This window comes from Bos indicus, chromosome 14, assembly GCF_029378745.1.
Source record: "Bos indicus isolate NIAB-ARS_2022 breed Sahiwal x Tharparkar chromosome 14, NIAB-ARS_B.indTharparkar_mat_pri_1.0, whole genome shotgun sequence".
Taxonomy (NCBI): domain Eukaryota; kingdom Metazoa; phylum Chordata; class Mammalia; order Artiodactyla; family Bovidae; genus Bos; species Bos indicus.
In genome coordinates, this window is record NC_091773.1 from 33,041,693 (window position 1) to 33,056,143 (window position 14,451).

General features: G+C 38.7%; 1 protein-coding gene across 4 annotated transcripts in view; it reads left to right on the plus strand.

Moving 5' to 3' along the window:
• The window catches only part of C14H8orf34 (chromosome 14 C8orf34 homolog), a 364,577-nt gene that overhangs the window by 322,183 nt on the left and 27,943 nt on the right, over window positions 1–14,451 (plus strand). For 2 of the 4 annotated variants that reach the window (XM_070802638.1, XM_070802637.1), the window contains one exon: window positions 7,939–7,986. The exons of the other annotated variants lie outside the window; for them this stretch is intronic. In XM_070802638.1, the coding sequence (XP_070658739.1) occupies window positions 7,939–7,986 (48 nt within the window). The remainder of the gene's footprint in view (window positions 1–7,938; window positions 7,987–14,451) is intronic. 4 annotated transcript variants of the gene reach the window in all.

Below are 14,451 nucleotides of genomic sequence, written 5' to 3' on the forward strand. Positions count from 1 at the left end.
GTAGGTAAAGCCAGCAATAAATAGAACTTTATAACATTTCACCCTGATTTTTTAAGAGTTTTGGCTGGACCTTACAGTTATGCCTATAACAATATAGTTTAATATTAGAAATGGCTGTTTGTTTTAAAATATCTTTTCATTACAAAACACAAATAAAGAAAATCACTCAAATATATGGCTTAATTACTTTTATAATGGGAATATTCCTCAAATCAAGAAATGACACTTTGCCGGACAACTAGGGTGTCCTTTCAGTATACCCTCTCCCAATCTCAACTCCCGCCTCTCCCCACAAATAAAAACTATTCTAACTTTTATAATAATCAACTTGTGCTTTAAAAGTAGCTTTATCACCTAAATGTGCATCATGCTCTGTGCTCAGTTGTGTCCAGCTCTTTTCGACCCCATGGACTGTAACCCGTCAGGCTCCTCTGTCCGTGGGATTTCCCAGGCAAGAATATTGGAATGAGTTGCCGTTTCCTACTCCAGGGGATCTTCCTGACCCATGGGTCAAACCCGTGTCTTTTACATCTCCTGCATTGACAGGTGGATTCGTTACCACTGCGCCATTTGGGAAGCCCTAAACATGCATTCTCTGACACTATTGTTAACCTTTTGCGTGCTTAGTCCCTCAGTTGTGTCTGACTCTTTGTGACCCACCGCACTGTAGCCCACCGGGCTCCTTTGTCCATGGGGATTCTCAGGCAAGAATACTGGAGTGGGTTGCCATGCCCTCTTCCAGGGGATCTTCCCAACCCAGGAATGAAACCCAGGTCTCCCTCATTGCAGGCAACTTCTTTACCATCTGATACACTAGGGAAGCCCCTATTGCTAACCTCGCCAACTTTCAAAAGTCAGACATGTCTTTTGTCTCTCTCTTTTATTTAATTCATTGGAATATAGTTGCTTTACAGTTTTGTGTTATTTCATGCTGTGTGGCCAAGTGAATAAGTCATACATAAACATATATCCGCTCTTTTGGATTTCCTTCCCATTTAAGCACTGAGTAGAGTTCTCTGTGCTCTACAGTAGGTTCTCATTAGTTACCTGTTTTCTACATGCTATTATATATATGTCAATCCCAGTCTCCCAGTTCATCCCACCTTCCCTTTCCCTGCTTAAGTCTTTTTTAAACTTTATATTACCCTTCCATTTTTTACATTTTCTTACAATTTATCTGTTAAAGAACCCTGGCCACTTGACCTGTCAGATTTTCTTCAGTCTGAATTTTGCTAACTTCATATTCTTGGTGCAATTCAATGGGCTCTTCAGTTCTCTGTATTTTCCTGTATTTATCCAGAAACTGACTAAAGCTCCTCTTTAGCATGGCTAGAGGAGACACATGATATCTAGTTGTTGTTTTTTTTTTTAATGTTATCATCTTAGCAGCCATAGATGCTTGATACCAATATCTGTTTATTCATTGATAGCTGAAAAGTGATGATATTTTAATTTCATCACTTCCTTTTGTATTTATTTGTTGGAATGCTTTTGCTAAGAGACCCTTTCTCTCAAGTTACTGTGTAATTGGCCAGGAATACAGTTCTCCTAAGAAAGGCAAGGATACATGCTTGATTTCTCTCCTTTACTTGCTAGTTTTCAAGATGATGAAGATAAATAATTCTTTCTTTAAGCTTCCTTGCATTTGTTTGTCATTCCATACTACCCCTGGTAGTCTCTGATAGCTGGCTTGCTGTTGGGTAGCACAAGGTATTCCAAGCTAATATTATATGTATCCTGCCCCAAATATGGGATCAACCTTTTTTTTTTTTGAAAAGTCCTAGTTTCTTTTAGTGAGAACTGATGTTTCAGACCACAATCTGGATACCAGGGATACTCATTGCTCCTGAGTTACTATTTCCAGTGTCTTTTTTAAAAAATTTATTTATTTATTTTTGGCTGGGCTGAGTCTTCATGCTTCATGCAGGCTTTCTCTAGTTGCTGCACACAGGGGCTACTCTCAAGTTGCGGTACTCTGGCTTCTCATGGCAGCGACTTCTCGTTGCAGAGCACAGGCTCTGGGGCACTCAGGCTTCAGTAGTTGTGGCACATGGGCTCAATAGTTGCAGCCCGGGCTCTAGAGCATGGGCCCAGTAGTTGGGGTGCACGGGCTTAGTTGCTCCATGGCATGTGGGATCGTCTCAGACCGGGAAACAAACCTATGTCTCCTGTATTGGCAGGCAGATTCTTTACCACTGAGCCACCAGGGCGGCCCTGTTTCCAGTGCCTTTGAGTGGACAGTTAGTTCACTGACACTTTGAATTTAAAGTAGAGAGTGCTAAGACTTAAACTCTTTTTGTATTATAGCTTTAGCTCCTTTTTTCCATACCAACAATTCTAAGATAAAGGTGATATTGGAATTTAAAATATTCCATAATAACTCATTTGTTTTATTCCATGTTATATACAGAAGTCTCAAGATAAAAATATCAGCCTATCTACCAATATAAAATACTGAAAAAAATGCATTTACCTTTTCTATTCTCTCCCCAATTTTTTAATAGTTGTACAAAATCCACACTGTCAAGAGTATATAGCCAATGCATAATATATTCTCTGCTTTTCAGCTGTCTTGTGGTCTTAGGACAGGTAACTATAGTTAATGCTCACCATCTGTTCTTAGATCTAGGCATTTTGGTTTTCTGAAGTTCACTCTCCATTGGATTACTGGGCTCACATTTTCTTTCCTTCAGTATCTTAAACATATTACTTCATTTTTCTACTGTTATAAATCACTGCTGTTAAAGTCTAATGATAATCTAAGTTTTCCCCTTGTAAATCATGCAATATGTTTTTTTAGATGTCCAAAGGACTTTATTTTTCTTTAAAATACAATGAATTTCCTAGAGTATATCAGTCTGGCTCACTGTTGCCAGGTATGCAGTGTCATTTTCAGAGAAAGAGGGTCTGTGCTGATGCTATATTTGTTCATGAGATTGTAAACAAAGTTTCAGAAAAAATATTTTTCAACAATATGAAAAGACATTGGGGTCAATTAGAAAGAACATATGTTCATATATTTCAGTCTGAAAGCGCAAGTTAGCTATTAATTTATTGACTACCTCAGTGATATAAAAGACTTCAGAACTTGCCCAGAATTTTTGATTTTCTAAATTGTGGCACCCAATTTTTTACAAATTGGACCTGGATCACTGCCTATTGTCTTGGACACCAGTAGTAGTTTCCATCTGTCAAATTTGCTGATGTTTGGAAAGTTGAACTTCAATCTTTTTATCATCTATCACAAATTTAGTAACCCTGTATAATGCACTTTAGAAAACCCAACAGGGAATTCCCTGGCAGTCCAGTGGTTAGCACATGGTGCTTCCACTGCAGGGGCCCAGGTTCCATCCCTTGTTGGCATGGCCAAAGACATACAAATAACACACACACACACACACACATACAGACTCTCCATATAACCATTTTATTAGCAGCTATATTACAGCAAAGTATAGTATAAAATTAGGAAATGACATGATATTAATATCTGTCTGTCTCAAAATGCATGGTGTATTGGTAATTTTCGTTGTAATACTTGTGGCTTTAGGTATTTGCTGCATTGGATCTGGGCCCTTGTACAGAATTTGTCTTCTGCCTGGTATGAGTCCTCTTCCTTATTCAGTTCCTTCATCTGACTAATCAACTAAGTCTTTAGGACTAAGCTTAAAAATAACTTGCTCAGTTTTAATCTTTCTCCTTTGACTCCTTCATCCTATGTATCAAGTGGTTATAAGAGTTCCCAGCACAGAGATGTTCTCAAAACATGCTTGTTTAATAAATGTTTAATAAATGTTTAAAAAATGTTTAATAAAAGACGAGATGCCTTTTCCTTCTGTTTTTTTCCTATAGCACCTTGGGCTTACCTGTGTCAAGTAACTTTTGCTCTATCTTCTAATAACTTGTAGATCTGTTTTCTCAAGGTAAACTTTCTATGGTAGGGATTAGTTCTTATTCACCTCTTTGTCCCCAAGCCTGGTAAATTGTGTGGCACAGAATAGGTGCTTAATAAACACTTTTGAAACAAAAGAGTAAAGTGTCATGGGTCCCTTAGGTTTAGAAATGTCTTGGCCATTTATATGAAGCTCCCATTCTTCTATGGGTTATAAGTACCCCCAGGTGCTTCTTAAGAGAGTCTCCTCTGTATCAAAATTATTTTTTAGTTTCATTTGAAAAAAACGTGGGAAGAAAGAACATTCTGTTGGAAGTAGGGTTCTCTTGGAACTTTGTGTGAAGGAAATGAATACCAGAGGTATTAGACATAAAATGTGTGAGAATAAATGTGCCCTACATGCAAGTGCAAGTCTGTACATATTTTGTTTAAAGATTAGTAAGAGAGGAACAGGAAATACTTACTGATAGAAACAAGAGCAGCCTTGTATGCTGGAAAATGGTGATAGATTTGGGAGAGTGTGAGTCTAATCCTAGCTCTGTCTCTAGAATATTCCATCTCACTAAGAATGCTTTCTTAATTGGAAAAAACACTAGGAGAGTGACGAGAGCCTTCCATCTCTTAACAGCCATGATCCCGTGTCATAAGTTAAGCAATAATCATATCAGCCTCTTTTTCTTCCTTTCGCTGAGTTTATAACATATTTTGTAATTCACATTCAAAGCATTTTTATCTCAACTGTTGGTTATATTAAGATTCATGATAACTGAAACCACATTTCAGGAAATACCTTTTCTTCCTTTTTTTTTTTTTTTTTTTTCAGGCACAGTTTCCATGTATTCTGCCCTTTCCTTCCTTCACACGCCCCGGTCTGCCTCCCTTCTGTCCCCTTTATTCTCTTTGTTTTTTCAAGGGAAATTGCATTTAGGTACTTTTGATTCATTTCCAGGTGATTAATATCATATTATGTTCGTAGAATGACTTGATATCTAAAATGCCAATTCTTTAAAACTGAGAAAAAGATGACCGAAGTTGAGAGCCTTATGCTTTGGAAGTGGGTTTATTTCATTCGCACCACCAGTAGGGTAAGGAAGAAAGTCAGCATGGCAGCAGCGCTATGTTGGAAATGGGGAACTGAGGACAGAGTTGTCGAATCAAGCCTCTTAACCAGTGCCATCTCCTCTGACCCCAAGACTTAGAGATTCTTATGTCTTATTCTCTATTTGGTTCACCTGGCTCTGTGCTATGTTTATCATCCTCTCAAAAGACCCATTCCCTCTGTTTTCCTCCTGAAATTTTTCACTTCATGCTCCTCATTCATCAGGGCTACCCATGTCAGTGATCTGAGAGGTGGTTACAGCCAGACTCCAATCTGTGTGGCCTTTGAAACAAATCGTGTTGTGTGGGTTGCTCCCTTTTCTCTAGTGTAGATATTCAAAAGGACCTGGCACCTTGGGAAAAAGAAACCCTATCGAGAAGCCCTGGAGGATACACAGTGCTTTTGTTACATCTGGTCATCAAGAAAGCCCTCAGTCATCACCAGGTCTAGCCCTGATTCTGCAAGTTTCCAGACAATTGGGGAAAACAACCACGTTGCAGATCCAAGGAAAACAAATCGCTCTTTTCAGTGAGCACCTAGGGACTGCTTTCCAGCATCTCACTGTTAGGCCTTAGCTGTTGGCCCTTCCAAAAGGCAGGTCTCTATCTAATTCCAAACCATTTGCCATCTCATCCTCTCATCCCTGGGCTTCCCAGGTGGCTCTAGTGATAAAGAACCTGCCTCCCAAGGCAAGAAACAGAAAAGACTTGGGTTTGATCCCTGGGTCAGGAAGATCCCCTGGAGGTGGGCATGGCAACACACTCCAGTGTTCTTGCCTGGAGAATCCTCTGGGCAGAGGAACCTGGAGGGTTACAGCCCATAGGGTTGCAAAGAGTTGGACATGACTGAAGTGACTTAGCACACACACATGCCTCTCACCCCAACAGCACAGGCAAAGAGGAAAGGAGTATTGGCAGAAATGCACTGGTTCTGTCAGGAGGAAGAGCCAAATTGGAAGAACCCACAGCATTCTTTCTAGACCAGTTGTCCAAATGAGGGGAGATAGTATACTTAATTCAACTGTAAAAAGCAGTTTATCTGAAGTAAGTTTCCAGCCCTGTCTGCCTGCTTTGATTAAATTTCTCACAGTTTGGGAGATTTATTTGGATTTGGTTTTTCCTAACAGTTTATGCTTTAGTTTAAATAAATATAAGTATCCTATCTCTTTCATTATCTTATCCATTAAAAAATCCCACAAACTTGGAAGCATTTGAAAACATTTAAACTACAGCATATTAATTTTTTGCTAGTGAAAACCATAATTTGTGAAAAAATATGACCCCATCTGTGATTTCTAAAGAATCCCAGGACTTTATTCCTAGATTAATTTTTGTTATGAGAAAAAAAAAAAATTTTAACCCTCTGAAAATGCTTTGGAGTATGTGAAGTTGTGAAAGTGTTAGTTGCTCAGTCATGTCCGACTCTCTGCGATCCCATACCCTGTATCTCATTAGGCTCCTCTGTCCATGGGGATTCTCCAGGCAAGGATACTGGAGTGGGTAGCGATTCCCTTCTCCAGGGGATCTTCCCAACCCAGGGTTGAAGCTGGGTCTCATATCACCATTAAAAAAAAAAAAAAACTAAAGTGAATTTAATTTTTCCTTTTAGAATTTTCATTTCAGCAAGATATAAGAGTGTCAGGGTTGACTCCAGACCCAGCAATGCCTTTTTTGGCTCCTGGCCTTTAAGCATTGCTGTCTGCAGCCCTGTCTTCAATTTCTTTATGGATCCAATTGGCCTGAGAATGCCTTACCCTCAAGTTGTAGTAAAAACATCAATCAAATAAGATCATGCATACGAGAGCCTTGAAAAGTTAAAAAGGAGGGTCTTTGAAAAGTTATAGAAACAAATGTAAGCTTTATTCATATTTATTTACTTATCTTTTAAACACACATGGTGTCCTAGAATTTATCATTTCATGGTATCTCAGAATTTATTTCCAAATGTTTCTGGCCATGAAGTATAAAAGTATATCTTTTTCGAAACTGAATCACTTTGCTGTACATCTGAAATGAACACAATATTGTAAATCAACTATACTTCCATATAGTTATGTATATAGGTGTATATATGTGTGTGTGTATATATGTATAACTTTTATATGACTTGTTACATATATATTTATATAATGTTAGGTCTTCACACAGATTTATTGAATACAGAATTAGTGAGTTTTTTATTAGCCTAGTTTTAAGTACATATTTATAAAGTTAATAACAGAAATTTGGATGCTAGTCATTTAACATTCAGTTCTAAGTTGTCCTTCGTGGCTCGGATGGTAAGGAATTTTCCTGCAATGCGGGACACCTGGGTTTGACCCCCGGGTCAGGAAGATCTCTTGGAGAAGGGAATGGCTACCTACTCCAGTATTCTTTCCTGGAGAATCCCATGGACAGAGGAGTCTGGCGGGCTACAGTCCATGGGGTCAAAGAGTTGGACATGACTGAGCGACTAATGCCTAAGGTGTAGTTATTATAGCTCCGCTAGGTGGTATTTCTTTATATAACCTAAAATCTACCTGAAAGATATATTGTTGCCTTGAAAAAATTATTTCCTTCTGAGTAAGAATTTGTCAAACAGTTGACCCCACAAGTATCAACTGAGGTGGGGCTTCCCTGGTGACTCAGTGGTGAAGAATCCGCCTGCCAAAGCAGGAGATGTGGGTTTGATTCCTGGATTGGGAAGATTGCCTTGAGAAGGAAATTGCAACTACTCTTATATTTTTGCCTGGGAAATCCCATCAACAGAGGAGTCTGGTGGGCTACAATCCATGAGGTTTCGGAACAGTCAGACATGACTTAGCAACTAAACAACAACAACCAAAAAAAGTGGTGGGGGAATAGTATAGATCTAGTGTTGCTCCCAGATTCTACTACTTTTCGTGACTCTTCTTTTATTCTTTCTCCTTCTCCTGACTTTTTCAAACTCTCTTCCTCTCTGCCTCTAGGGAGAAGCGGTCAGTGGAGGACAGTCATTGAAAAACTACATGGAAGAAGTGAGTTTTCAGGTGGTCTTGTACATGGTCTGAATTAAGTCTATCATATGGAGTGAGGCACCCACTTGGGCTTTCTCCATCTGCCTATAGGGTTTCCAGTCTATACCCATTCACTGGTCATCCCTACAAAAAAAAAAAGACAGTATATAGTAGGTTATCAAAATGGTGTTATGTTCCTCTCTGGTGAGGAGATCCTATATTTAATTCATCTTGAAAATGAATGTAAAATGGTATAAACCTAAGGCTATTGTGTATTTTCATTAGCAAGCATTTGTTGATATCCTAATAAATGAGAAACACATGTTTTATATTGGCTGTGCACAACAAAATAAGACGCGATCATTGCTCTTACAGAGAGAATAAGCTGTACCAAACTGGCATTCATTCATGTGATAAATGTTCATCAAGGATGTTATCCCTACAAGTCATTAAGCAAAGTGCTATCTTGACAATAAAAATGTCTGGCAGATTTTTGTTGCAAAGGCATTGAGACTCCTGGTTTTATTTTGGAGATAGCCAAGGATTCTCTGTGTCTCGGGATGTGTTTTTGCTCTGTCTGCAAACTGCATTTGAGAACTCTCAGATAAGCCAGTGGACAGACTCCATAAAACTTGGTCTGAAGCCAAACCATAATGGTCACTAAATTAGCCTTCTGAATCTTTTGCAGGTGAAGGAGTCTGGGAAACAGTTTGGCAATGAAGTCATAGAAGTAGCAAATATTTGGTTTGAATATTGCTTCTCAGTGAGACAGAAACTGTTTCTCTAAATATTTTATTCTTACATGCATGAATCCATTCAAAGACCATTTTGAGTGGCCTGCTCAGTGTAGTAGGTACTTCATATGTTTATTCAGAACAGTGTACCCATACTTAAAGTCATTCTTGCTTCCAGATATCACTCAAAGAGGACAGTTCGAGTACATGGCACCCCCTTTAAGTTTTTAACATCTCTGGTTTGCTTGCTCGTGTGGAGGTGGTTGAAATTTTACCAAAGGCACATGGAGAAAGGGTAGCAAAAGGAAAGCAAGGGAATAACTAGGTAGATGTTCTGAACTCAGGTTAGAAATCAAAATATATGGGGGAAAAAAATTTGAAGGGTTGGTGCATCAACTTTAAATTTCAATTTAATGTACTTGATGTTGAAATCTAGATAAATACGTTAAAGCAATTAATGTTTCCCAAGAAGATAGAGATACTATTTTCAGTATGTACACTTAGAACCTCCCTTTAGGATTCCATGGTTGCTCAAGCCCTTGGTCAGCATTCCCCACCAGGGACTAAGGGTAGTAGGTCACCTCCACAAAAAGGGTGCCTAATACCTTTTAAATGTGTCCTGTATGGATCTAGTACTGTAGAGAAAGGAGACCACTGAGATGCCAGTACAGGAAAAGGGCTGCATATGTGATAGAACTTTTAAAAAGAGACAGTTTAATTTTATGGTTCTTATCCAAGGAAAAGATCCTTATTTTCTCATTATACATGTGCAATCTAAATGTGCATGTTATATGCAATTGTGTAAATACTTTATGGGACAAGGGCTTCCCAAGTGGCTTGAAGGTGAAAAAGTGAAGTCTCTCAGTCGTGTCCGACTCTTTGCGACCCCATGGACTATAGCCTATCAGGCTCCTCCGTCCATGGGATTTTCCAGGCAAGAGTGCTGGAATGGATTGCCATTTCCTTCTCCAGGGGATCTTCCTGACCAGGAATCGAACCCAGGTCTCCTGCATTGCAGGCAGACGCTTTACCGTCTGAGCCACTAGGGAGGCCCCATGGCTCAGTGATTTAAAAAAAAAAAAAAAAAATCCACCTGCCAATGCAGGAAACACAGGCAACTCAGGTTCGATCCCTGGGTCAGGAAGATCCCCTGGAGAAGGGAATGGCAACCCACTCCAGTATTCTTGCCTAGAGAATTCCATGAACAGAGGAGCCTGGCAGGGTATAGTCCATGGGGTCACAGAGTCGGACACAACTAAGCAACCAACACACATCGGAAGCACTAGCAGGGCATTGCTCCTCAGTGAGTTCCTCTGACCAGTGACACTGGATCCCCTGGGGGCTTGCAAGAAATGCCAAATCTCAGCACTCACACCAGATCCAAAGAATCAAAATTTACATTTCTACCAGGAATTCTGTGTGATTCATAAATACCCTACAGTTTGACAAGCTGACGTGTTCTTTCCGATGCTATTCCTAGTAACTGCATACATCATAGAAAATCCCCAATTTTGTATAACATAGGTTAAGGAGAAATTCTTATTAATAAATTTATTTATTTATTTACTGTTTATTCATTTACTTTCAAGAATAGTATTTTTTGGTTGATTAGGGTATATAATCTCTCTAGCTTCTGAGATTCATTGCTCACTTTCAGTTTGAATTTAGGACTGTGTGTGAGCTACCCAAGGTAAGCCTTACCTTTCTAGGGGGTCAGTGTCACATAGTACTTTTGATCTAATATTGGTTGATATTTAGATTTTAGCTCTTTTTAAAACCAGTAAACAATCATCCTTTACATAAAAACTAAGTATGACCTTAATGAATGAACTATTTATTGATAGTTTCTTTTTTTGCAGATGTTAATCATTCCATTTGGTCTGTAGAAAATATATATTTAAATTCTTCTTCCTTGCCAGTGCAAAAATGTTGAGAATGTGAGGCATAAAATGATAGTTTTTGTTTCTTCTCACTTACACTCTTATTTTGCTTTTGCCTTCCTTCTTGTTAGTAGAATCAGCAAACAGTGAGGAGCAGTATTTATAAATGTTAGAAGCATTGAAGTTAAAAGTGATCTAGCAAGCATTTGCTTTTATTTAGTACACACTAAAACTCAAATAAACCATAGAGTTTACATTTTTATTATATTTAACATTTCTTGCTAAAGTTTGAACAGCTCTTTGCACATCAAAGTCCCCCTTTTTTTTTTGTATTTTGTAAATTTAGTCTTATAATTAGATAGAATCATAACCACATGATGTTAGGCAATTCTGTTCAGACCTAAGTCAAAATTAAGGAGACAATATGGTCTCCTCTAAAGGGAAAGCTAAAATGAAATGTCTATATTTTCTATATTTTTAATGTATTATTTATTTTTTCAGATAGGATTTGTATTCTTGGAAAAATGAAAAGAAGATATTTTATAATAGTTTACTTCTCTTGATCCTCAAAATGGTTCTAACAGTTTAAAAAGAAATTATGTGTTCTTTACATGTAAGGTACTTAATAACTCAGGGTAGGAATAAAATTTTCACTTTGCAAAAGTCTTAGCTGTTACAATTATAATGTTAACATTCACTCAAAAAAATATATGTATATATAATTGAAAACAACTTAAAACCAAATACTTGCAAAGCTTGCCATACCTTTTGTAGAGAAGCTAAACCATTTAAAATATCGCATTTCCAAGAGGAGTAATTGGAAAGTGGCATACAATATGGGTTTCCCTGGTGGCTCAACAGTAAAGAATCCGCCTGCCAATGCAGGAGACACGGATTCAGTCCCTGGGTCAGAAAGATCCCCTGGAGAAAGAAATGGCAACCTACTCCAGTACTGTTGCCTGGAGAACTCCACGGACAAAGGAGCCTGGTGGGCTATAGGTCCATGGTGTTACAAAGAGTTGGACATTACTTAGTGACTAAACAACACCAACAAGCATAGTATACTGCTTAAAAATCTCCTAATTATTAGAGAAATGTATTCATTTGCATATGTATTCATCAGATGAATATTGTCAGTTTAAATGATTGAGTATCTGTAACGAGCTCAAGACTGAAGTTAATGATTTTTTAAACTTGTTCAAGAGCAGCTTCCCTGATGGCTCTATGGGAATCCATCCACTTCCAATGCAGGAGCCACAGGAGACTTGGGTTCAATCCCTGGGTTAGAAAGATCCCCCAAAGGAGGAAATAGCAACCCACTTCACTATTCTTGCCTGGAAAATCCCATGGACAGAGATATTTAGTGGCCTACAGTCCACGGGGTCTCAAAGAGTTGAACAGGACTGAAGTGACTGAGCATGCACGCACACCAGAGCAGTTTCAAGTGGTTCCTCATAACTTCAGGAAGTTAGCTGAAGGCCGGAGACAGCACACAGAGGAGGGGAGACTAACTCAAGGTGTCGAGACGCAGCATCACAGTCTCCGAGGGTGTCAGACAGGAAAAGAAGCACCGTGAGCAGACAGGTCTTTTCAAATCTCTTGAGGTTGATTTTGTCAGCTGTACCATCTAAACTGGAAAGAGGGTTGATTCTTTGCAGCCAAATAATTTAGAGTTGCTTTTCATGCCGATTTTGGCATCTTTTCTTCCTGTGGTATATTCTGTGATCATTACTGAAGTTCCAACTATACTTTTGAAGGAGTGTGCATGACATTATTCTCCTATAATAATAAGAGGTCTTTGCTTTTTATCATGCACAAGGATTTACTTTTTAAAAATGGAAATAACTAGAACGCAGCATCATAATTTTATTTCTCATTTCTAGAAAAATAGAAAACAAAGCTTTTCTTCAGGGAAACCCTGTTTTGTCATTGATATTTAGTAAGAATCAATACATGTTAAGGATAGTAATTTTTAAAAAGTTATGACAATGATGGCTTTCATAGAGATATAAAATGAATATGTCAAAATTTATTTAACTCACTAATGAATGAGGAAACCAATAAGATGTTACAGCCAGTTCTAAGGAGAATTCAAATCCTCACATGTGTAGTCTAATAAAGAATGTTCAAATGAAGTTATAAATAGATGTAAAAAATACTAATCAAGTGCATTCAGGTAGATGCAATTTGCTTTTATACAGACAAGAATTATTTGCACTACTATACATTTCTATAAATTGCACAGTTATAACATAGCTCAAAGTCAATGAAAGAGTGCCTTCATAAAATCAGACAAATGAAAGGGCTTGCCAGAAAAATGACTTGTTTTTCATTGACTACCCAATCATCTTTTGTTACTTTCAAAGTTTTTACAATGTCATCCTATAATTTCCTTGAATAGAAAAACCACAAAAAGGAGTGAGTTAAGAAATAAGATGGAGGTGTCACGAAAATCATCAGTAATCAATAAGAAACATAGAAAAAAGTATTTTTTGAGCCAAACTGAGGACTGGTCCAGAAGCCTACATCCCAGATGACTCTGAGAAACTGTTCAGGAGATGCAGGGTTTTCAGCACAGTTTTGTATCTTGTCAGAACAAAGAACATCAAACAAGTCAGGGCTACATTTCTTCAAGGTTTCAAAAAAAAGAAGAGTCCAGCAAGTACACAGCAAGTCCGTGTGGCCTTGGCACCTGGGAAGGGAGTCTTATCACTGAAGGAGGCCCAGCATTGGTGTCCCAGAAAGAGAGGCATTTAATCTTTATTTTTAACATGGACATTCTTCATTCTTTGGTCAATGTGTCCTTTTCTCTAATAATTAAAGCAGACGTGCAATGTATGTTTGATAGGCCACAAACAGGCTATTTTAGTTAGGATCAGATTCAAGTTAACTCATGCATAAGCCAGAAGACTTCCCTATAACTCAATATGTGAACATTTCTTTTATCAGATCAGATCAGATCAGTTGCTCAGTCGTGTCCGACTCTTTGCAACCCCATGAATCGCAGCACGCCAGGCCTCCCTGTCCATCACCAACTCCCGGAGTTCACTGAGACTCACGTCCATCGAGTCAGGGATGCCATCCAGCCATCTCATCCTTTGTTGTCCCCTTCTCCTCCTGCCCCAAATCCCTCCCAGCATCAGAGTCTTTTCCAATGAGTCAACTCTTCGCATGAGGTGGCCAAAGTACTGGAGTTTCAGCTTTAGCATCATTCCTTCCAAAGAAAACCCAGGGCTGATCTCCTTCAGAATGGACTGGTTGGATCTCCTTGCAGTCCAAGGCACTCTCAAGAGTCTTCTCCAACACCACAGTTCAAAAGCATCAATTCTTCAGCGCTCAGCCTTCTTCACAGTCCAACTCCTCACGTCCATACATGACCACAGGAAAAACCATAGCCTTGACTAGACGAACCTTTGTTGGCAAAGTAATGTCTCTGTTTTTGAACATGCTATCTAGGTTGGTCATAACTTTCCTTCCAAGGAGTAAGCGTCTTTTAATTTCATAGCTGCAGTCACCATCTGCAGTGATTTTGGAGCCCAGAAAAATAAAGTCTGACACTGTTTCCACTGTTTCCCCATCCATTTCCCATGAAGTGATGGGACCGGATGCCATGATCTTCGTTTTCTGAATGTTGAGCTTTAAGCCAACTTTTTCACTGTCCTCTTTCACTTTCATCAAGAGGCTTTTTAGTTCCTCTTCACTTTCTGCCATAAGGGTGGTGTCATCTGCATATCTGAGGTTATTGATATTTCTCCCGGCAATCTTGATTCCAGCTTGTGTTTCTTCCAGTCCAGCGTTTCTCATGATGTACTCTGCATAGAAGTTAAATAAGCAGGGTGACAATATACACCCTTGATGTACTCCTTTTCCTA